Genomic DNA, 25,429 nt, shown 5'->3' on the forward strand with positions numbered 1-25,429 from the left:
TGGCTGTATAATACTAATATCAAAGCTCGCGTTAGGTGCGTGCTTGATCATCGATGGAACGTGTACGAAGAGAAAACAAATCATTTTTTTTTCTTCAAAAAAGACATCGAATCCATTCAATTGAGCGAATGTGGCAGGCAATTACCACACAAATACGAAGGTAGAGTCACGATTGATCTTTAAAACTCCGGCTTGTGTTCGCGGAAAACATATAAATTGAAAAATATTTTCTTTAAAATGATTATCGAAAAGTGTTTTGATTATCAACAAAAAAATTATATCTAATCATTTTCGTTAATAAGAATAATGCGGAAAATATATTTATGAAATTCGTGTATATTTTTATATATCACAAACAAAAAGTATATCAGCCCATTTTATCAATCAAGATATACATAATGAGATATACTCGCGATCTTGAAAGATGCGTAAATATTCTAATTATCTCTAATATAGGAAAATATCCAAGAGAATTATCCTAATCATTTCCAACACGTTCATTCATTTTTGGATTAATACCACGAAAAACCCCAAATTGGTACACCTGTGATAATTTTACTCCAAACTAATTTTTTTATCACCAAAAACCCCAAACTGATATACCAGTAACAAATTTATCCCAAACTAATTTTTTGACCACCAAAAACCCTAAACTGGTACATTTGTGACAAATTTACCCTCTGTTAATTTCTATTAAATTGAATTAATACCACAAAAAATCACAAATTGGTACACCTGTAACAAACGGAAGGTAAAACATAAAACCGGTACATCAGTCAACTGCCGCATGTCATTTAACAAAGCAATTTGACAGTAAAATTTAACGGAAACAAACTAAGGGTAAATTTATCACAGGTGTACCAGTTTGGAATTTTTAGTGGTTAAAAAATTAATTTGGATTAAAATTGTCACAGATGTATCAACTTGAGGTTTTTCACGGTATTAACCCTTCATTTTTTCAAGCAATAGAAGCAATCATTTTTATGAAAAAATATTTTCCAAATCTTTTGATTTTTCGCGAAACAAACGTAGCGCTTTGGGTATTAATAAGAAAAATAAAAAATAAAAGTTGACATATAAAATATAAAACTTACCAAATAAGTTTCTGGGAGGCACAAAGAGAGAGAGAGGGTTAGCTTCTCCGCGCAAGAAAAGAATGCCTTGCCCGCAACTCTCCCCCACTGGTCAGACCAAAAAGGCAAGGCAAGGCAAAGCAAAGCAAAGAGATTGGCCGCCCATCTTCTTCAACCACCACCGCCGATCGAACCCCTCCTCCTCCTCCTTCCCTAGTAGAAACCATCCTCCAAAGGTTTCCCTTAACCCTCTTCATCCGGGCAAAAGCGAAGATGACGACGACGGCGGAGGAGGAGAGCGACTCCATCTCGCGCTTCGCCTCCCCCTTCGAGCTCATCCGCAACTGCGACCTCCCTCCCCCGCAGAAGCTCTTCCCCGGGATCGACGAGCCGGCGGCGGCGGCGATGGCGATGCCGGCGCTGCTGGTGGGGCTGGGAGACGAGAAGCGGCGCCTCCGATCCTACGCCGGGGGCGGGGGCGGGGCCGCGGGCGGGGCCGGCGGGGACGGGAAGCTGGAGCTCCTGAGGGCGCTGCGGCTGTCGCAGACGCGGGCGAGGGAGGCGGAGGAGAGGGGCGCGGAGGCGGCGGCGGAGAGGGACGCCGTCGCGACCGCCCTGATCGGGGAGGCCGCGAGGGCGTCGGCGTACCGGCGGTGGGCGTGGGTGCTCGAGCACGAAGTGGCGGCGCTGAGGTCGAGGTCGAGGCGGAGGCGGCGGTGGCGGCGGGGGGGAGGCGGAGAGCTCGGTTGCCGCTGCGAGAGGCTTTGCGGATCGGCGGAGGAGGAGGCGGAGGCGGAGGAGGAGGAGCGATGCGAATCGATGGCGTGGATGGTCGCTTTCGCCATCCCCCTGGGGATTGCTGGTATAGGACTAGCTTTGGCTTGTAGATTTCTAATTTAACATAACAATTAAAAAATATATATATCATTTATTTTACATCAAACTCAAGAGAAAATTACTGCCTACATTTCAATGTTGAATTGCAGTTCTCGTGAATACCGCGTGCCACGTTTTTCGGTAATTAATTTTTGAATTTAATCGCACTAATATGAAAAATTCAGGATTCGATCGTGTAGGCCGTAAAAATTTGAACTTGACTACACCGTACAAAAAAAAAGGTTAAGTCTAGGTTATATTTCGTACGTTCTGGGTGTTTTTTTTTTTTTCATGAAAATGACTCTCGCGGGTATTCATTTTATGTTTTTACTCCCGAGGGTCCCGCGAATGAACTTATTTACATCCCTGCCATTTTTTTGAAATTTTTTTTTTAGTTGTGCCTAGAGAAATACATAGTTGTTGCGCCTCATCATGGTCATTTACTATGTGTAAATCAGCTAATACTTTGATTGCAATTGGTAACATTCGAGAACCTCGAGGCGTCGGACTGATTTCTAGGCAAGTTTTGAAACTAACTCAGACTTCTTAAACTGTGCATACTCTTCTCATCTTTCATTTCGAATACTATATAAGTTATGCATTTCTCACTCGGCATGCTTTAAGTTTGTATTAGAGCATCGCTTTGTTCAAGAGCTACCGTTGGCATTGCAATACATTTCGTTTTCAACTTGCGGAGTTTCGGTTTAGCCGGAGGACGCAAAGATGGGACAACGGACCTATTTCCCACTCATGTTTTTTGCGCTGAGTTTAAATTGGGTTGCTCCAGTTTCATGAACGGGTTAAAATGAGTTGTAAGAAGTAGAGACCAATTATAAATGGGTTTGACTAGGAACCATCTTTAACGCAATTGTGACGAAAATGAAATAAAACGAGTAAGACCGAGTCATCCATCCCCCTTCCTCATCGCAACTTTTTTTTTTTTTTTCCGGTCAAATCCTTATCGCAGCTTTTACTCATACGGGGATGCTATTTTTCATTTTTAGGGATGGGAATTGCTAATAATTGGAACTCGGGTTGGATTGGGTTCGATATGGGTCAAGATCGGATCGGGGTATGGGTTACTAAAATCGTATCGCTTAAAAATAGGTCTATACGAGTTAAATGGGTCAATTTTAGTTAAACCCATTTTCGATCCACACAAATTCAACCCGAATTACTCATTTGATTGGTCTAGTTACGGTCACGATCCACCATTTTTCGTAATGTTAGATGTTTGTGATTGACTTGGGAGGTGGTTCCGACTTGTGGCGTTGCTCTTCTACTGCATACAAAACCCATCCACGCCAGCATGGTTGCTTGAGTTTTCTAATGGAATTTAACTGCCACAAGAAGAGGAAAATGTCGTGGTTATGATGCCCTTTCCGTTATGAGGATCAAAAGGAGGGTGAAGAAGGAAGAAAAGACTTGCAAAACATCCAAAGGGAGATTAGGAAGAGAGAAGGTGAAGAGTGAGACAAGGTCAATGTCACTTTCATACTTGGTAACTTGTGAGTTTAACATGAGAGACAGAGAGAGAGAGAGAGAGATTTCAATGGGCCTGGGCTTATTCCTTGGGCCTTAATAGAGATAATGATTTCTATGGGCCTGGGCTTATTGATTGGGCCTTGATCCGTTGAGAAATAGTCAAAAAGCCCACATTGGGAATCAGGGGACACCCACGAAAACGTGCACTCCACATTGGGAAATCCAAGCCGCACCTCTATAAATCTCCATTGCGATTTCTCTTTTCCTAAACTCTTTAATGCTCGCGGTTTATATTGCCAGTTCGCTTCGCGCATGGAAGTCGGTACCACAAATTTAGCTCGTATTTTCTTGAAAAGACCAGTTCGTCCACCTTCGCGGTTGCTTATTTGGGCCTAACGCAAGTCGCTAAGTGGTCCTAGAGTCGAATACATTTGTAATCCGGGGGGCAAGTATGTTGTATAGGCTCCAGCTTGAGAGGGAGTGTGCGAGATATTTCTCGTACACTGTGTAAAGGTATTAGTTCCAGTGGCATTCTTGCAATATTGCCGTGCTCTTTAAATCTAAGGGGACAAGATTACTAGCTACCGACGTGTGATTCCTCTCTATCTCTTCGTATTTACACTCACGTGTCAATTCGCGTCAACATATAAAGTCAGCCTGTTGTGTCGTGTCATATTCGGGTTTTATCCAGTCGTGTTCTTGTCGTGAAAACTAGTCGTATCCAGCGTTGCCAACTCTATCTCATACTCCCCCCTATATGCGCATTCATGCCCCCTAGCAACAGCGTCTAACAAAATCCTAGGATAAAAAAGAGGGGATAAAGGTACCTGGGAACGTTTTTAATTTGTTTAATTTGGTTTCTAATCTTCCTTTTGGCAATTATATCCTTGAAGCATATATTTTTTGGTTCCCGTCAATATTTCCATAAAAAAGTAAATGAATTTAATCACAAATTGCCTCTTAAGTGCCGCGTTAGATATCACGTATCATCCTACGTGATAATTAAAATCAACAGTATGGAAAATAGGCAAATCGCCATAGCAACGGCCACGGCGTTCTCGCTGTAATTTCCGGGATCCAATTAGCATAAAAAAAAGAAGGAAGCCATGGACACGAAATTGAATAGAGGATGAGAAGTAACATTTGGGTGTTCCGAGGCCCGAGGATGTCGACCGAATCGGAGGATGTCGTACGGCGAGCAGACCGCCGCACGTGTGAACGGGGCGGGGGAAAAAAAAAATCGTTTAAAAGTCTAAGGCGAGGAACGCGACGGGGAGCGTGCCCCTCGGCGCGCACGCAATTTGGGACGGCGGTCGATGCACGTAACCGACGGATTCCACGTGCGGCGACGTTTCCACGTGGCTCGAGACCGCGGCCATGATGATGTCCGCCCCCACCGCACGTGCGCCATTTGTAAATTAATTAAATTAAAAATATATATATATAATAATAATATGATAAGCGAAGCGAAGAGCCTCCCTCGGTCTCGACCTTGATTACGACTGGGGGGTGGCCCGCCACGTAACATCCTGCGACTCCCCGCACGCACGCATCGGAGCCGTCAATCAATCCGAGTTCACGGAGAGAGATTGTTTTTGCCACGTGGGAAATCGCTGATTTTGGAGAACCTGCAGATTTCTTCCGTCGGGAATTCCGCGGAAGCAAGTCATTCCATTTGCCACGTTTCTTTCGTCCCCGAAAACGCAATCGAGTTACCGAAAATTCCAAAAAGTCTTGAGATTTGTTGGGTTAGCGCAATCAAATCCTTCCATCAGTTTTATCCGACTCGGGACCCGATTGTACCAACTTGACAAGTTTTAGGACTTGATTATACATTTTGAAAGTTATAGAACTCGATTTTCACTTTGGTGACAAGTTTTGGGACTTGATTGTACTTTTGAAAAAAATTTTAGGATTCGAGCACTTTCGTGACAAGTTTTAAGATTTTTAGTGCACTTATCCCATTTTTTCTTAAAGTGAAATTGACACAAAATGATCATTAAACTTTGATCCAACGTGCACGTGCAATGTGGTCCTTCAACTTTAATTCAATGTGTAATGTCGTCCGTGAAATTTCAATTTGTTCAACATGGCCTTTGAACTTTGGTCCAATGTTCAATGTGACCCCTGAACTTCATAAACTTTCAATTTGTTCAATACGGTACATGAACTCTGGTCTAATGTTCAATATCGTCCCCCCCAATTTTTTTAAACATTTTCACATAGTCTAAGGATTACATTAAATATTTAATAATAATTCAGGGACCACATTGATCAAATTAAAAGTTCGGAGATGACATTACACATTGAATCAAAGTTCAAGAACCACTTGTGCTATTATTCATTTCTTGTACTATATATGCAATCCGGGCATTAAAAATGAATCGATTAACAAGTATTTCGGCTCATTCGTTAATAAGACCCTAAAAAATATAAATTGAATTGGTGTATAGAACATGCACGATAAATTCCCATTAAATCTGGCTCGCTAATTTAACTAACTTATATCGAAGCAATTCGCCGATAAATTTCATATATATATATACACATTAATTCTAACACACACACACACACATATATATATATAACATAACTCCATTTTTTTTCCGCTCGTGGGATGGGTCTCTGCAACACGTCCCTAACCACCCAACGATTGGTGTCATGCACTGAACCTAAAGACAAGTTGATGATGCTCATTAGATAATGTTAGGTTGTACTTAGGTCTCGAAAGGTGCAAAAAAATCTAATAAGATAAAAGGGGAAAAAAGAAAAGGTGTAAAGAGTATAGGGTCATACCTAAGCGCAACTTACATTTTGGTTCGTCCCCTCTTCCTCCCATTCTCAATTCCACCCGATTATCGAAATTCCTAGGGCACATCATACATTCATAATTTCTTTTACGACGCCTCGAGTCCGATAGTATCGAGTCGCGACGTAGCAAAACGATCTAGCGACGTCTCGCGGCACATCATGTGGGCCGATCCATTAAGACGGCAGCCGTTCTCTATTCGACGGGGCCTCCGATAACTCTACGTACACATATATTCCGCGTTATTATAATTTATCGCTTCGAATTTTTGCGAAATAAATTCGTTTTTTTTAAATTGAATTTTTTGGGCACACCAATCTCAAACCGCATCCACGCCGTTCGCATCGCAGACGATTCCCCCCCCCGTGACCGTACGGTTTGGGGGGGTGACTGGGACGGCGAAAAGGAGTGACGCAACGCACCTCGATATTTTCTTTTTGCCCCCGCGTGCGAAAGGACGGAATTGCCCCTCGGCGAACCTTCGAGGAACCCGCGGAGCCGAGCCGAGCCGGAGCCCCGCTCCTATATATAAGCCGAGTTCGTTGGTCCGTCTCCCCCTACATTCCCTGCAGCGCACAACAGAGTCGACACGCACGAGTCGTACTGAGTCGGAACGGAGGGGAACTCGCCCGAAGCGAGAAGGGGAAAATGGGGGCGGCGGCGGCTCGGACGCAGGTTCGGAGTGCGCGAGGCACCCGAACCACGAGAAGCTCCCCGGCGTCTGCTCGTCGTGCCTCCGGGAGAGGCTGTCCCAGCTCTTCGCCGCCCCGGAGAAGACGAGGAGCGGCGCCTCCTCCTCCTTCGCCGCCTCGGCCTCCTTCGACTCCTCCTCTTCCTCGCGGCGCTTCTCGTCCGCCTCCTCCTCCTTCTACCACTCCCCGCCGCGGCACCACCACCACCGCGGCGTCGTCGGGGGAGGAGGAGGAGGCGGGGGCCGCCGCCACCACAGGAACGCGTCGGAGGCGATCGGGCCCGTGTTCCTCGCGGTGAACGTCGGCGTCGGCGTCGGCGGGGGCGGGGATCGGGACGACTGGGGGCTGAGGAAGAGCAGATCGATGGCGTTCGCGCCGGAGAAGAAGAGAGGGTTCTGGCGGAGGCTGCTGCTCCTGAAAGGCGGTGGGAGGAGCCGGAAGGAGGAGGGATCGGCGGCGGTGCCCCGCCGCCCGCGGCCGCCGAAGGAGGTGTCGTGACGGTGTGAATACGGAGGAGGAGGACGACGACGACGATGCGCAATAAGGGGGAAGCTGTCGATCGCCGATCGAGCGTATATGAATAGATTTCTTTTCTCGTTTTCCTTTTTCCTTTTTTTTTGGCTAGATTCGATCGTACACGTGGCAATCGTGCGACAGCTGGAATCATTGTAGCTTTTTTTACACAATTTTACAAGGGGAAATTTTTTTTTTCTTCTCTCGGTGTGTATGGGATACGTGAGCAAATTTCATCCTTCCCGAACGTAGCATACACCTATCGTCTTGAAAGGCGAAATCGAATAGTGCTGATCACTCGATGTTGGCTTGCCTAATTTCGAGTCGGGCTCGAGCGCAGAGTATTTTGTTGGAGTCGAATTTGGAGACTCGAGCTCAAAAAGCTCGATGATACTCAAGCTCGACAGCTCCGGAGTCTAACCGAGCTTCCGATCATGTCTCGTTTCTTTCTTTCTTTTTTTTTTCCCTTCCAAAAATGGGTTATGATTACTTAAAAGAAAAGTACGTGGGTCGAATTTACGTATCTGATGCCCCCTGTAACTAGACAGAGCGAAGCCATTCGTGTTGGCATCGTGTCGATTGAGTGAGTCGAGTCGAGTCGAGTCCAGTTCGAGCTGTGGCATCGTGTTGGCTCGGTCCCCGATCACGCGACTTGCCCGGTAAGAGAACGAATATCGGGGCGGGGCGGGGGCGGGAATTAAGCAAAATTTCTTTCCGTGGAATTGACGGGGAGCAGCTGATGTTCCGAAGTGGCGTGCAAGTTTGAAATTCGGGGGGCAAGGAGTTTTCAAACTAGACAAATGAGGGGTCTCTGTTTTTGACTCTTTTCGGAGAGGGACAAAGGGAGGGTAGAGTGGGTTGGGCATCCTCATCCGAAGCCTGAATCTGACTTATATCATAGCGTTTTTTTTTTTTTTTTTGTCAATGACTTATATCATAGTTAACTACACAAGATTTCGACTTTGCTTGACTCATATATATATATTCTTTTCTTGTAATGAGCATGCGGTTTTTTTTTATTAAAAGAGCACTCGCATAAAGAAAAAAATTGCGTTCTACTGACGACGATTTATTGGTCTAGGGATCAAATATTAAGTAGATAATGACATCATAAATGGTCCCTTAAGTTTGACCAAAGTAATGTGATTCCCGAACTTTTAATTTGTTCAATGTGATCTATGGACTATTGGTACAGTCCAATGTAGTCTCTGAACCATATGAAAATATTTAATGTGGTACCTTCCATTCATTTAAGATCAGGAACAACATTGAACATTTTCATATGGTCCAAGGACTAGATCGAATATGTACCAAAAATTTATGGACTGTATTGAACAAATTAAAAATTCAGAAACCACATTGCATGTTGAATTAAAATTCAAGGATCACATTGAATAAACTGAAAATTCGAAAACCACGATACACATTAGGTCAAAATTCATAAATCATTTGTGTCATTTTCCCAACATTATGAAACGGAATCCGTTAAAATCTAAATAAAGAAAGATTGTTATTCACAATGCACCATTTCTCTCGTGTTTTGCGCGATCAGTGCATTGAAAATGGCAATCTCTCTTTATTACATATCGTCAACTGAGTTCCGCGAAGACACTTATTAACAAGACCCTCGAAAATATCAATTCCGACGAATGCAATCTTTGGCGAGTTAAAACATCGACCTTAGTATAGGCAAAGTGGATAAAAAGAAGGGAGCAGCACAAAAACATCATGATGTTTCACAAATTGTCAACAAAATTCTAACGAGAGCATCGATTAGGCAAAGAGGAAGCACATGACAGAAGGCTGTCGTGCAATTTGAAATTACAAGGAACTTCCCAATACCACGTTTGATCATCATCTTCTCATTTCTTCCATTGGTGATACAACCCCCATGGTCGCTCTCGCGCTTTCCGGCATCCGACTTTTCTGTGGACAATGACTATATTTCAAACAAATATGACAGAAGAACCTAATGAACCTATACCAGATGATTCGACTGTCCGAGAAATTAGTGAGATGGGCAAGCCCTCTTCCCATATCCTGTACATCTAGGGATTTATTCCCCAGAGAGAACACGGGATTCACGGTAAATCTACATTAGAAAAAGAAGATCTGTGTATTATCTACTGGGGCGTGAAATGCTGATTTCTGACCCATCTTCATCCTCGTCGCTTTGGTTCCCATGCTCCAAGGACGGACGCTTCAGTCTCTGGAATATCTCATCAAGAGACTCGTGTGAAGAAACGCGATCCAACGAGCTGCTTTCCTGAGCCTCGCGCAAAGGGATAAACCTTCTTGCTCCTATATTCGCCTTGAAACTTTGGAAACCCGTCTTCATGGACTGCCATTTCGCAGCTATTCCGGAAGATGGCTCTCCAGGTGAGATACCGGACTGAGACTTGCCACCATCAAGTAAGGATACTTTAGCAGAGGTGATGTTCTTTTCTGCAGGATTTGCTTTTGATTGTTGTCTGCTCTGTTCTCTTATCGCAGCGTACTTGTGGCTCATGGCTTCTCTGCTTGTTCCGTATCTGTGACCATCTTCTCTTGTAGACTTGGATGAACTTTCCTTGGTAATTTCGTGAATTGAACTTGCCGACTTCATCTCAACAGCAGTTGCGTCCTGAAATGTTTCGCCATTCAAAAAGACTGCCGTTAAAGTAGTAGTTAATTGATGGAAACCTTTGATAATTTTCCAGTAACCAATTGAGGAGAAATATTTCTAATGGACAGCCTCCTCGGATTCTCCTGAGCCCCTTGTGACAGCTTAAACGTTCTTTTTTTTTTTTTGGAAACGTAATCCCTGGATGAGTTCACCCATTCAACTGTGTACATCCAACTCCATTTTTTTTTTTCATAAAGAAAAGCTCGGAGAAGGTAGGGGAAGAATAAAAAAGAGGATGCCTCTGCTTTCTGAAGTAAAAGATAACGTACTTTGCTATAGCCACCAGACTCCACATCTGTGCCATTAAAATTCCTTGCCAGCGGGATAACATGCTCACCAACTTTCCGACCTTCTTCTAGCCAAGCTCGTTCTACAAGTTAAAGAGAAAAAGGGAGAGAATTACAGGTATTTAGTTTGACATACAACCCAAAGATAGCAATATTTAAGTTCAAACAACTTCTATCCAGGAGATAGAGATTTATCAAGAACTTCTATGCGATGGACTTTTTTTTTTTTTGCTATCATTTGCGGAGGATAGGTTGATGGCCCTCAGCATAGTATCTCTATGGTTAACTACCACAGTACCACTCAATATATGCTGACCTTTTTGAAGGATGATCAGTCCTGATGGGTCAAACCCGTCTGTATCATCTGCCTCTGTTTGAAATCTAAATCTCTTCCAGCTGCCAAAGAAATTAATTATTCGGTCGAAGAAGTTGCTTGCCACCAGGAGTGTATAAATGACCATAAAAAGAGGATATATTCTGTTAAATCCTTTCCCAAAAAACGGCACAGCAGCATCAATAGTGCCCATCCGCTGCAATCAGATACAGAAACAACATCAATTCTAAATGTAAATTGGAGGATTATCTACTATTTGCATGCACAGGATGCTAGAGCTCGCATTGAATGATTACGCGTTACATCAACAACTACCACCCAGACCAAGCTTTATTCTTTTACACTGAGTTTGGATACACGGATCCTGCCGATGCCATTGCACTCTATTTCATATCAAGTTTTTATCCAAATCTGAGTAGGCACAATTTTTTGCTCAAATTCAAACCACGGTCAGTGTCTTTCAAGGTCTTTCTCTCGCATTTACCAGCATCCCACCAATAGGATCACCTCACCAGAGCAAAAGGATGTCATCTTTTCACATGTCAAACCACCGTAAGCAAACTCTTATCTCATCTTAATGCAGGCCACACCAACTTTTACTTCATTACAATCATTTTCGCTGCTACCTTTCTTGAGCAAACCACATACTGACCAAAATATACATATGCTCATTTAGCAGAAACCCCTCTTTTCAGGAAACATTGCCACCACTTTTGTATCCGTACTTTAGAATAAAGATGGGAAAAGATGTCTCTATTAGCACAGCAAATGGCAAACATTCCATAAAAAAAAGCATCAGAACATCGTCAAATCAGAAGAATATCATATTCATGTCAAATCCCAAAGGCAACACCACGATCAGTGCCATTTCATGCAAAAAGCAAAAACAACTTCCTTGGAAAAGATACAAAAGAGTTTATATTACAAGGATAATTCGCTCAAAAAGCGGTAACGGCATGCACTTAGTTGGAGGGTCATAGAACGACACTGAAACTAATAATACAGTCGCAGGTCAAATCATTTCAATGGACCAAAAGGGCCAACTGTTTAATAAATGGAGCTGTGAGAGAGTACAGTAACTAGATCTCATTACTCAAAAAAAAGCAGTAAGCAACCACATATTGAATCTTAAAACTAAACATACCACAGCACAACTGAATTCAAGTTCTACACTAAGAGATATTCATAAATGCCAGCATGCATGATGTTAAAATGGAGATCACCTTCTCAAAGACTGTCTTGTCTTTGAGTTGAATGAGATTGAGAAAGTTGTATGAAATCGGAGGCGCATATCGAGCCACCATCCTGTGCCAACATCAAAGCATATCTGAATCAACTTTTACTTCTATAGGAAAAAATGAACTAAAAAATTCACTCATGACACAGAATAGCAGTTTAAGACTTACGAGCATATCATAAGCAAGTTAACTGAACTCGTCTGCCTTGGTGTTAATGAGTAAAACATCAGCATTCCAATTTTGAGCAACGAATAATACGTGCAAACGCACATATACATCAGAGGAATTAAAGCAACAACCTAAGAAAGCAGGGGAACAAACATTATCAGTCAACTCAATACTGGTCAGCCCCAAAGTAAAACAGCCATTATTAAAATGAAGTGTCCAACAACCCTACCAAATGTCATATTCTGTAAATCAGAAATAGGAGTATTAGCTTCGGGAAAAGATCCTATTCCAAACCTTTCCACATTTATTTAAACACTTCTTTCCCAAATAAATGCTAAAAATTGAAAAAAACTAAAGTCGGCCTTTTCTGTCAACCATCCATGAAAGACTAGCTGACATTGTGACAGTGCTAGTGCAGTCCTCATCTGCCAATGGGAAAACTTCCTCAACTTTCCATGTCATCAATGATGTAGCTCCGAATTGAATCTTTAAGATTTTGCGAGAAGTCATACGGAGCTCATTGTGGAAATGTAAAGGATATAGGGGCAATAAGATGGTCCATCTAAAAATGACCGATGTAATGTATGACCGATGTATTACTATGAGCAAGTCAGCCGCATAAAGGATGCAAAGTAGCCTTGTAAGTTATGACTAGGAAGAATTCAGACAAAACTTGCCAGAAGAAGTAGCTCCAAAGGTAGCTTGAGTAAGAAATTCAGCTATGGATAAATACTTGAAGGAAAATGGAGGGGTCAAAAGGCCTCTCCTATGTAACTCTCGTACACCCACTGTAGTCAGGTTTCTAGAACTTGGACCAGAAGATACATGGAGGAGGACTGGAGGAAAGCACTAGAGAAATAGAAAGTTTGATCATGGCTCAGTGATTCCCCTACACCGACTTTGGAAAGGATACATGAGAAGGAATTTACTTAACTCATCAAAATAATTGCAGCATGGAAATATTTCAGACAGTTTCATGGGCTTGATTCACTATAGATAGAAAATCGACTACTTAAAGGGTATTAAAGGAGAAACAGATATATAACCCTTTAATTGGTCTTACACTCATTCCTTAGAGCACCACTACTTCTAATTTTTTCCTTTCTACCCTTTTGCCTTCAAATAAACAACCCAGGCAATTACATTATGAACATGCCACAGCACCAATTTCAAAGGGACAATCTACATTGAGCCGTGATGATCTTCTTCATGTAGCAAAGGGGAAGACAAAACTCTAATATGAACCCAACACAAGAAGAAGATGATTTTGTGATGCAACAAGTTGAGGAGTATCACTAAAGGGTCAGCTATGGAAATCCTAATTACAGTTTCAGGACATTTAATTATCACTCCAAACATTCCACTAAGATATTCATGCCATAAGTTTTAACTAGGGAAAATGACACAAACAGTCCCTGAACTTTGGCCCAATGTGCAATGTGGTCCCCAAACTTTTAATTTGTTCAATGTAATCCCTAAACTTTAGCTTAATGTTTAATATGATCCCTGAATTTTTAATTTGTTCAATGTGGTCGTGGACTTTTGGTACATGTTCAATATAGTCCCTGAACTATATGAAAATGTTCAATGTAGTCTCTAAACTTTAATTAATTGAAGGACTGCATGTTTCATATAGTTCAGGGACTACATTGAACATGTACCAAAAGTCCAAGGACCACATTGAACAAATTAAAAGTTCAGGGATCACATTGAACATTAAACTGAAGTTCAGAGACTACATTGAACAAATTAAAAGTTCAGAGATTACATTGCACATTAGGCCAAAATTTAAGGACTATATGTGTCGTTATCCCTTTTAACTCCACAAAAGAACAGCTATTATTTCAATCAGTACACTGGAGAATGCCATGCAAAATGCACCGAGTTGATCCATTTTGCATAGATTTGCTGCCTATATGGGCATCAACTGTCATTAACAATTTTTGTCATATTAATCCAGAGCATAGGTAGGCTCAGAGGCCAAGGTTAATATTTTAGATGATAAGTGGTGACAAATGGCCCTCACATCTAAAAGGTTGGCTTTGTCTAATGAAATTACGACAAATCAATGCATCTGAAAGTGGGAAATCTACCATCTTACTAAAACTAGTAGATGGCACATAAGTTCTTATACAGGTGGCCCACTAGCACGCTAAAAGAAACATAAGGTTTGTCCAATAAAATTGAAAAAAAATGAGTATTGCAGTTTCAGCATTGACTTCTAAGTGTTAGTAACTTCAAGTGCTTCAATAGCTAAAAGTTGAAACTGAGTGTTATTGGCTTTTCACTAAGCACGAAACTGCGGGTATATTTGGAAGGTTTTGGCAATTACTTGATAACAGTCTAAATGGTATTAACGTTTTTGGATTGAATTAATTAACCCCTTCCTTTAGGTCCTCTTTAACAACTCAATTAAGTGTTTTGACAGATTCAGTTCAATAAAAATTTCACTATATGTGACAAGTGAAGAAAGATTCGCTTAATTTTTACATCATAACTCTCCTAACAAAACTATGATCTCATAACAGAAGGAGGAATTAAACCAGGAAGTGACCTATCTAAATGTGTAGACTCATTTACAGCAAGGGCAGAAAAGCCCAGTTCGCTAACCAATTGGCACATGAATTAAGGAATTACTTAATTCATTCAGTGTTAAAAAATTACCCGAAAATTAAAATTCTACCAGTCATGTTACTAGAACTTAGCAATATAATCCACAGCTCCATATTTGGAGAGAAAATGATGACATGCACATTCAATTTCTTTTTTTTTTTTTGGTCAAAACATTCAATTTCAAACTATTGTTATTTTGTTTCTATTTTCAGCACTAAAGTTCTTAATATTTGAAATTTAGTGATTGAATTTTCTGTACTTATTTTTATGTTTTATTAGGGTTGACTATTTAAGTTTTTAGAGTTTAAATAGATTATTAAGCAAGTCCTATAAATAAATTTTGGTAGAGAGAAGCTTGCAAACAGGACAGTGATTTAAAGGAAATACTTTTAGATAAGAGATCAATCAAGTGGAGAAAGTAACAATCCACCTGCACCAGCAACTCTTGCTCCCCAACCGATTTAATAAGGATTGAGATGAGAGAGAGATCAACATCCGTAGGGAGCAAAGTTGCCTCTGCTAACAGAATTGCAGCCGACATTATCCCAAGCAAGATAGCAAAGATTTTTTGAAGCTGCTTTCTCAAAATGCAACGCCAGATAAATTCTGCAAATTATCAAAAAAAAGCAAAATGAATTATGAAATAAGTTAAACTTACTGTTAAGAATTGAGGTGTAATACCAGTATCCTTCACGAACAAGGAAAGAAAAGAAATAGTTCGATGACTTCATGTACTTGTTTGCCTCAACCGTAGGGATGCATCTCCCCCATCCCAACGGCACAGTAAACCGACATGATAAATCCAGCGTGCAACTCAGATTGATGTCCCATTTCATGACAATTTGACCAAAAAGCAAGTGTCCCCTTCATTTAATGCACATGAACAACTACACAGCACAGATATCAAACATATGCCTACAGTGCTCAAGCTCTTTTAAGTAAATTTATTCCATGATACATCCCCTACCAAAACATGACCTCAATGCTCTACTACTAACCATCAGAAACAATGAAAAGGTTCCAAGGGGCAAAGCCCAAAAATAATGAAAAGGAAAATGCAGAAAAAGCACTAGAACAAGATACAGAAATAGCAGGTTATTCTGCTTCAGCATTATTTGATATGTTCCTTCTATGATAGCAGACACAGTTCATCTCTCATATTTAGCTTATTGGCACACAAGAGCTCAAATGTTAAATGTGCTTTATGCAAGCAAATATTATTATTACTATCACCGATTGAATTGAATTAAGAACTCAGGATACACTGCTTTCAGCAAAAATCAATTCAAAAGTTCCGCTTTGTTTTAGTCCAGTTACTGAGATTGACAATATTCAAGCATAAAAAACTAACATCTTCTGATGTCTTAACAAGACTAAACAGATTAATCTGAGAACTCAACTCCAACGGATTAGAAGAAGAGAATGTGAAATTACCCATAGTATCCAAGAATGCCCCCAATTGTCCAGTTCGCGCAGGTCTGAGGCTTGAGATGAACTTCCTGAATTATACAAAGCAGATACACATGAGCAAATGGAACTCTCTGTAGCCCTCTGAATTTGCCCCACATGAGCAGATATTTGGATGTAAACTACTAATTCTAGAAATTCACTTCTTGATCTCCACAAATTTAGCACGCACCTTTCGAGCACAAGTAGTTTTAATCATTTACAGCTTTAAAGAAGAATTACGCCACCAGAGAGAGAGAGAGAGAGAGAGAGCAAAATGGGGAAATGGGAAATGCATGTTATTTAGCCACTTTGTGTCCAAAGGAAAAGCATTAATCTAATTCAAAAGGAGAAATAAGAGATGCTGGAAAATTACCATCCAGTGGCATCTCGGCGTTCATAGTTTTTTATTACATCTTCTAGTTCAAGCGCCTCCAAGACATAAGTCAAATATTCACTGCAGCATTAAAAATGACTAAGTACTAGCATCAGATAAAATAGAGCTACGCAATAATGAGATATCACAACACACCGTTCAGTGGAAGTCTAGAGGAACTCAAAAGCAATCAGCATTCACCAAGTCGGATGTTCAAAGTAGTAGACGAAATCATTCAATCAGAAAGTATATCCAACATGTTGAACATAGAAAAGTATGAAAGCAACCCACTCATAAAGGCATTAGTTAGCTTTATAACTTGGGATAAAATGCAGGTTACTTGACAATCATTCCTTTCAGAATAGTTCAATGCAGAAATCTTCTGCTAATATCATTGAAGAGTTGTTTTCCTAGCTGGTGGAGGAACACGTTCCTGGATAATCCCCTTATCTTACATCCTTTTGATCTAAAAATCATATGCCTCCTTTTATTTTGGATAATGGAGTTCACATTCATCAAGATAGAGAGAGTCGCGGGCCTTCCTATGTTAACAGATTCTTATAATCCCAGAGAATTTATTATCCCTTTTTTTACCCTATTATGGCTTCTTTCTCCACTGGGCAAAGCATTCCCAGTCCATCCAACCAAACCTATGAATCAGGATTCAGCTACCTTTATTGGACCCCTAATCAGTATGGCATTTCTATAATACCCTTCTATTAGAGGAATGAATGCAACATTAGCCTGAGCAAAAGAAGAGATAATTCCACAGGAAAGCATTGTAGAGTCCCCACCCTTGCCAGTCTCGTCTAATATACTTATCCCAAAAGGATCAAATTGTCCAAACCCTTCTCTTTTTCGTTAAGTCAGACGTTTTTAGGACAGTTTATGTTGGTAATTTCAGCTCCTCCTAACAGATATTCTGCATATCATGAACCTCAAGGATGACAATTTCTACACCACATGGAGGAGGTTGGAATTTGCGTTAATGGTGATTGTGTCGAAATTATGTCAACCTACTTGACACAATTAATAAATGAGTTGCTTTTGACTTGAAACATCAACCTGCAACTCATAATTGCCCCATCTGACCTATTTAGCCAAATAGGCCGTGACAACTTGATTGATGACTTGTGGCCTATTTGATTTAGTTGAGTTAATTTTTTGATGATTGCTATTTACTGGTACAACTGTTAATCCACCTTAGCTGGATGAGCTAACACTACACCCTATGGCAAGATCGTCGATAGATCTTTCGTGCATTCATTTGAAGTTCATAAACCAACCCCTGATCTTGTCAAAAACCAGTTTCTTTTCCAGAAGTCTAGGCCCATTTGGCATGGCTGTAGCATTCCCTAGAGCAATGATTTATGACTTCTGAAATTGCTTATGATCGTTATTACGTGCCATGCTTGGAAGTTGATTTTCAAGCACGTCAACATCGCATAGGAAATAACCATTTAAAGGAACTACACATATTTTGATTTATGCTAAAGTTGAGTAAAAAGCTAATAGTGATGGTTTTGATCAGACAAGGAGTGCTTGGTTACAAAAGCACAAATAAAAAAAAGAACCCCACATACCAAAAGCTGCGAAAATACTCCAAAGGAAGCAAATGCAAATTAAATGGTCCCGGTTACCTTTTATAGCGGTAATACTCCTCTCGAGCTCCCCTTAGATGACGCCTAAGGGTTGCCATTGACTTCTCATCTGTATCATAGTCCATATCATTTTCTCCTAATCTTCCACCCTGGGGTTTGAAGGATGGATCTTCTCTAAACTGGAAAAGAGAAACAAAAAGCAAATTGCTCAAAAAACAAGGCCGAATTAGTTAGTGGTTCCTAGAACATCAGATTTTTGGGAAAGTTACCATTTGAGTTAGCATATCAGCAATAACGTCCATGTAAGGCCTCAAAGGATCACGTTTTGACATTTGATTGGAAGTAGCTTGAGCTACCTATAAAACAACATACATATCAACAAACTAGAGAATCTCAATATATATACTCTATCAACAAAGAACAAGCTGCAGGCTATTGGTTTCCCGGTAAAATCATTAGAGTTGCTCACAGCCAATACAGTCATCACATCAAAAGACTTTCCTTCCTTATCAACAGATTGTTCCATTTATACATCTTGTAAGAAATTTAGTGAATAAACAGCTAAATTAATGACCTAGTTTTGCCATATCTTCTTCCACCCTCCCAATCAGATGAACTCCAGTTACTTTTGATAGCAAACATAGTGCAGCTTTGTAAGACTTCAAAGAAGAAAGATCTGATGGTTGAGATGAAGACCCTTATTATAGAAGGATTGGAGAGCATTCAAAGTGGCTGAATTGGTCAATGTTGGCTGCAAAAACCAGTTAATCAAACTAAAGTTGGTTCTACCCATGAAAGCTACTCCAAATGGAGGCATATCTGTCTGAACGGGTAGCAGACACCCCACGCTTAATTTGGTAGATGGATTCGTAGGAAGAAGCCGAAGAGAGAGTAGGTCAAAGATGAAAATGCTCTTGATTTAACAACAAGAAGACCACCGATGGTACAAGATCAAAAAATGCATGCTTCATTAGCAGCCTGTTACATACTTGAAACACTACACGGCCTGACTACTAAAACCAACGTGAGAACAAGAATGAATACAAAGCAAAAGTGACAAAAAAATCCTTAACAGAACAAAATTGATATGAAGCAATGAGTTCAAAAGTTGATCATTCACCAACACAAAATATTGACAAGGTAGAAGAATTCCACTAATGGCCTCTAAGACTAGAAAGCAGAAAGCACTCACTACTATGGCATTAGAGAGTTCTTGGTGAGCATCATCAAGTTTAACAGCCATTTTAGCTACTTTATGAGAGAGAACTTTTTGTCGGGTGGTCCAGTCTGCATTTCTCCAAATGCTTTTGGGTATTTCACTTAAGCCGAAACCAAGAAGAAAAGCCCCTGTTACGAGCCCAAAAGTGTTTGAACAGGCCATTGCTAAACCAAGAACATCATGACTCCTGTCAATAAAAATAAACAGGACATAATAATGTAAATTTGCTGAATTATCACAACTATACCTAAAGAGGGAAATAACAAAGAGAAGCAGCAACAAACTGCTGTAGCAAAGACTAAATCACAAAAAGAACAGTCATGCTATGCAAAAAATATAAAACACTCGGTTCCAGCACAAGATCGACTTTTTCAGTTAACCTGCAACTAAAGATGAACTCCCAATATACTATATTCCGGTCATATTTCTCAAGCACTTTAGCAATTCCAAGCAATCACTAAATACCTACTACTACTTTGCTCACTTCTCCGGGCCATGCTCACCTACCTTACATGAACTCATGAAGCTATCACGATTACCCAGAACTGATTTCAATCGCTAAGAAGGCATTCTCTATAAGTTATACCTGACTATCATGAGGGTGAGACATTCTCCATAGTACAATGGCAAGAGCGAATCAAATTAAACGAACGTCATTCACACCTAGTGGATATTGCTTGAAAGGAACAAACTTACCAATTACTGTGCATCATGATGAGAAGAATAATGCCAATGAGGCCAATGGATCCAACAATTAGGTAAAAGACTAAGTTCACGTGTATGCTAGTCTTAAATCTTTCCTTCACAGTAAAATCTCCAGCATCTTCAAACCCCTGAATTAGAGGAGCAACAGCCCTGCATAGAAAAAAATGATACTGGCTTTAAATTCAACATTAAGGTAACAAGGATCTATATCTCTAAAAAAAAAGAGACTATTAATTTTAAAGAGTTAAAGATGCCAGTGTAATTGCATTGGAGCTCTTTGTTGGTCCTGCTGCTATGCTAGATGGAGCCACAGACTACAAAGCTATGAACAAGGGGACACTAGAAAAAGAAAGCCAATCCAGTGCAAAGAAGAATAATGGAAGCTGAGTAATAAAACTTTCCCAGGACCAAGGTCTAGCAACATACTTTAGAGCTAATTATCCTCAAAATATAACTATTTCTAACTAGGCGATCAGTTTCTAATCAACAGAGAGGCCAACCGAATTAACACATCCAAAATCACTGCAATAAACACTCAAGAAGTAGAACTTGAATCCCAGCATCAAATAAAACTATGTGTAGCTAAGAAAATCATAAGCAAAATGCAAACTCAAATACAATTCAGCTCAGTCAAAATAATAAAGGCGAAGTTATCCAATCTCATCTGAAAGAAACCAGATCAACTAAAGGGCATCATTGTTCATGCAACTGAAATTTTTCTCAGGTAACTCAAGGCATGGGCTTCACATACGCAGATTGCCAAGCAATTTTAAGGAAGATTTCCAAATGGAAAACACAGAAACAGTTCTTTGACTTTGAGGATGCAGCAAATCAGGAATTGATTATAAAACTTAGCAGTCCGATTTTTTAGACCGCCGCCTTTTTTCGGGGAGATACTTGAAACGGATGACATAATTAATAAGTTAAGTGCAAACATGAAAATTTTCCTTTTTGATACGTTACGTCAACATAACATACCAAGTCAGTAAAAATGTACTCCAGTATGACCAGCTCCAGAAGAATGAAATGCCTCCACCACCATGATGAATATTTGTCTGAATGGGCAAGAAACAATACTTGCATTTCAGCAATACAAGTCGATGTCAATAAAAATACCACGTTTACGAATTATTGTAGATGGAACTGTGATACGTACATCCAAACTACCATCATTCTAGCAGCTAATACAAAAGCATAAAAACAAGATTCCCTCAAACACAAAGTATCCTTTCACAATCTGCCTGATAATCAACACACTAACCTACAGCTTTGAGACATGTCAACTGAAGTGAAGTGGTTAATTTGTGGAACTAGAGGCCTGATCATTCACAAGCGACTGAAAATCCATACCAGGTATCCATGGAAACACACTCTTCCCTCAGACCCAGAATATTCAGCAACCGTATTGCAATGGGGAAGCAAAATAATGAGATTAAAAAGTATATCTCTGTGTTTGTATGAAATGATATAGATCCAAAGCAATAATGCCAAATGAATTCAGTATGGAGCATACTTGCAAGATTATGAAAAATCGGAGGAATGAGACTCTAGGTTCAAGAAGTAAAGACGTAGTTCTAATCATTAAAAGCACTAGTTGCATGCCCATGCACTGCATGGGTTTATATTCAGGAACTTTCTAAAGTCATCATTCTCATACATGACTAGGAGAATTAAACAATCTATATGATCAGTAATATCTTAATCTAAGATGCTGCCTAAAGATTCAAGTATATGAATAAATCAATATACTTTATGGTTGGCTGTGGATGTCCGTTAAATGACCTGATTACTATCGTAATCAATTTAAAGATGTTAAACTTGACACAATTCGCAGTCAATCTCTATTGGATTTGGCCCAAAATATCCACATTGGGGGAAGCAAATCATCTTTCATAATTGCTAGACTTCATTGGTGATAATTTTATCTATAAGCATAAGTTAATTCTCTCATTGATGAACCTATCAGTTAGTGGACAAATTAACAGGATATAGCATTGATTGGTTGCTTTGCTTCGTTCTCTATTAGAAAACCCAAACATGCATTATCATCATGTGACATTGTTAGACCCTCCATGTCTACTTTAGCTAAATATTAGGTAAGAAAACTCCCAAGTGCCCATGTCTCCCTTAACTAGGTACAAGAACTCCCCAGGTTGGGATAATACAGCACAGGTGTGCGGATGAGGAAATCTTAGTCCCCTTCTATGTTGGAGTACATTTTGATTTAGCTAAAAAAAGATCACTACCTTAAGGTGGGATTATGCCAGCATAAGAAAAAACCTGAAGTCGAGCCAATTTCACTTATATTCCAACCATTATTTATCTATACTTTTTTTAATAGTCTCATTCAATCATAAAGGAGGGGCAAAACACACTTTACGGTTCCACAAGAAGTTGTATCCACAAAGGAAAGTTGGGCCAGGGAGATATGGCTAAATAGTTTAAGCAGGCTACTAAATTTCACAGAAATTAAGTACTAGATTTCCACAGAAAAGTAATTCACAAGAAGCCTAAGAAACTTTTCAACTCTCCATGAGATATTCTTTTAACCCGCTAAAACCACAAAAGTACAACACTGGGGAATAATGCGTCGCAGTCCAAATACAGTCAAATAGGAAGAATCAAAGTCCCACCAATTACATGCATACTTTGCCTCACAGGCTAAAACTTACACCAACTATTACACAATGGCACAACTGGGCTAAACTATATTCCCTCAGAGTATGTGTGGCATAAAATAAAATAAAAAAACCTCGAAAGTTGCTATCAGGAGATAGGACACACATGCTAGTTGATGCGCTCTTTCTAAGGAATAAGACCATGCTAATCCTATTCTGCTACTTCATCCATGGATGACATATGAGGGCACATAACAGTCACCGTCTGGGATTTCTTTTTGTGTGAACAGAAGTGATAGAAAGGAACTTTAAGAAAAATTACCAAAAGAGGAACTAGAATTTTAATTAGAAGCCCTACATTTCCTGGTTTCTGGGAAGAAACATATTCAAGAGCATTCTCAGGGAACAGAAAAGAGAGTCTTTAAAGGAGTGGAATGAGATTTATACCGATTAACTTAATTCTTCGTCATTGACTTTTCGTTTCAACGATATACAAAACTTGTTCAAAGGAGTGGAACAGGATATAATGATGATTAACTGAGTCTTCATCGTTGACTTTTCGTTTCAACATCATAGATGACTTGAGACATTACAAATGATCACCCAAGTGACAGTATTTGATTTTTGGTATAGGGACACTCCTCTTTATGCCACCAGTCATCAACCAAAAGAGACCAGAAAAGGAAAACTCTCGTCCATTTTAAGTAATCTTTTGCATTGCACCAGTGGATTTGATTCATACTGTTGCAATGAGTATAACCACCTAGGATAAGCTCTCCATTTTCTCTCCAAAACCACATTTAGTCTGACAGCAAGGGTAGCATGTGAGAGATCAAAGAAGAAAGTGGGGGAATCAGAATGGCACTGCCGAGGAGTCAGATATTTTGAAGAAATTGTTCTTCCAAGCTTTCATTATTTCGATGAATCAAATAGTTTCACATAAGAAAAGGGTGGTAGGGACAGTTGGGATTTGCTACCTTTGGACTTGGCTGACTTATAAGATTGAGGCAGGTTTGATGAAGGTCGGTTGGTTTGGCTGCTAGCAGCAATCATCCTTCATGTCTATGGCATGGAAAATTAAGTAGATGTGAACTAGAAGCTACCATATGCCACTAAAAAGTACATATGACAGCCACCTCGGCAATTAGCAAGTATTTGTAGATTTGTTTCGAGGTAAGTGGGTAGCTGCACGATTTGAAAGGACTGAGGTCATCTGTGATTTCATCAAAAGATTCAAACCCAGCAATATGTCACTTTTGTAACATAGCAGATATCTAAGAAAATTAATACTACAATTCACCCCCCAGATAGAGCCTAAGGTTAAAGCATTGGTCCAGTCCTTCTTAAGAATGTAAGGTATCTCTTCCCTGGCAGTTCATAGCAGGTTTCTACCAGCAGCTATCCAGATGAAAAGGCATCCTAAGTCGAGATTGAGAACTTGAATTCCAATATTAAAGGACAGAGATCCAAAAATCTAACGCCCCGACCTAGAAGATATTATCAATGAAAGAATCACTACAGGCGATTGAACTGTAATAACTCAATAGAGTCAGCAAAATCGACGGATAAGGGATAGACCCTCCCTTTTCAGATTAAAAGGTAGCATGATACAAAACGGGATAGACCCTCCATTTTCAGATTGAAAGGTAGCACGATACAAAACCGGAACCATAACAAATGTAATGATACTCCATAATTGACGGTTCAAGTTACTTAGTTAACCATTCACACATGGGTGAGCATTGAAACCAAACCCAAAATGTATCTCTAATCTAAACTAGAACGTAATAAAAAAAGAAAATGCCAGATAAGAACAAATGGAGCTCGGCAATATGCACAGAACCGCAGGAGCAGCTAAAGACCTAGTTTCTACCCCAGCCGAGCCCTCGCCTTTGTGTGATTCTACTCTCGCCTTCCTCGAATTTCACGAGCATATCACATAAGCAGTCGAGCCAGTGCACGTATCACATCAAATGCGCTTCACGAAGCATTCGTCAATCAACCAACTACAGAAAACCAGCGAAGTTGAGAACAATCTCGCTGATTCGGAGCTATTGCAACCAGAATCGGGCACCGCGGACCATAGAATTATAGCACGGGGCATGCAAAGGAAGAGAGATCGCAGGAGCGTATCCATGGTACCGCGTACCGTCCAGATGTCGGCGGGGACGAGGATGATGATGGAGAGGGAGCAAAACCAGGCGTAACCGACGGTGAGCAGGACGTACCGGGGCACCTCCGGCCCGGCGAAGTACCTCAGCGTGAACACCACCATGCCCACCGTCAGGGGCAGCGAGATCAGGTAAAACACCCACATCTCTCTCTCTCTATCCCTCGCTCTCCCGCTCTCTCTCCCTCTCTCTCTCTAGCCTCTACCGCGACTGATGTGGCGCGGATGCGGCGCCGACGGAGCTAATCCCCGACGGCGGCGGCGACGGAGTACGGAGGAGCTGCGAGCGCCGGCCGGTCGATCGCCGTCGCGATGCGGGGATGCGAGGAGCCTTCGAGAGACCGATACGACGCCCAAGGAGACGAAGAGAGAGAGAGAGGTGGGCCCCGCGTTCCTGACGAGAAATGGGATCCAACTCCCGCGGGCGAAATGGCGTTTTTTCTTTTTCGTTTTCTCCGTTACTTCACGTTTCTGTCATCTTTTTGGCGCTTTAATTAATTACTAATTAATTCATTAAATTAAATTAAATTAAAGGGGTTCG

At 40.7% G+C, this 25,429-nt stretch overlaps 3 protein-coding genes across 4 annotated transcripts; 2 read left to right on the forward strand and 1 right to left on the reverse strand.

Annotated features, from left to right (window-relative positions):
* Positions 1-1,346: 1,346 nt before the first annotated feature.
* Positions 1,347-1,973, forward strand: LOC130135602 (uncharacterized). The gene has a single exon (XM_056305143.1). The coding sequence runs from the start codon at positions 1,347-1,349 to the stop codon at positions 1,971-1,973; it is 627 nt and encodes a 208-aa protein (XP_056161118.1).
* Positions 1,974-6,557: 4,584 nt separating this feature from the next.
* Positions 6,558-7,537, forward strand: LOC115676847 (uncharacterized; the record flags this gene model as incomplete). Its single annotated transcript, XM_030599854.2, has 1 exon — positions 6,558-7,537. A coding segment is annotated over one exon (876 nt), but the record flags the coding sequence as incomplete, so codon positions are not given.
* A 1,654-nt stretch (positions 7,538-9,191) lies between these two features.
* Positions 9,192-25,145, reverse strand: LOC115676874 (uncharacterized). 2 transcript variants are annotated; one of them, XM_030599896.2, is made up of 14 exons: positions 24,868-25,145; positions 21,079-21,155; positions 20,092-20,250; positions 19,369-19,582; positions 18,446-18,532; positions 18,216-18,355; positions 16,576-16,656; positions 16,188-16,252; positions 15,184-15,359; positions 12,141-12,271; positions 11,958-12,039; positions 10,717-10,930; positions 10,383-10,483; positions 9,192-10,071 (listed from the first exon to the last, which is right to left on the reverse strand). In XM_030599896.2, exons 1-14 carry the CDS (start codon positions 25,033-25,035, stop codon positions 9,568-9,570), a joined length of 2,199 nt encoding a protein of 732 aa, XP_030455756.2. In that variant the 5' UTR covers positions 25,036-25,145; the 3' UTR covers positions 9,192-9,567. The 2 variants fall into 2 exon arrangements, with proteins under 2 accessions (XP_030455756.2, XP_056161142.1); XM_056305167.1 differs by lacking the exon at positions 21,079-21,155 and having other exon boundaries at positions 24,868-24,989.
* Between the last annotated feature and the right edge of the window lie 284 nt (positions 25,146-25,429).

This window comes from Syzygium oleosum, unplaced genomic scaffold (genome assembly GCF_021117445.2).
Source record: "Syzygium oleosum isolate NSW1041296 unplaced genomic scaffold, Sole_v2.1 Sole_v2.35, whole genome shotgun sequence".
NCBI lineage: Eukaryota > Viridiplantae > Streptophyta > Magnoliopsida > Myrtales > Myrtaceae > Syzygium > Syzygium oleosum.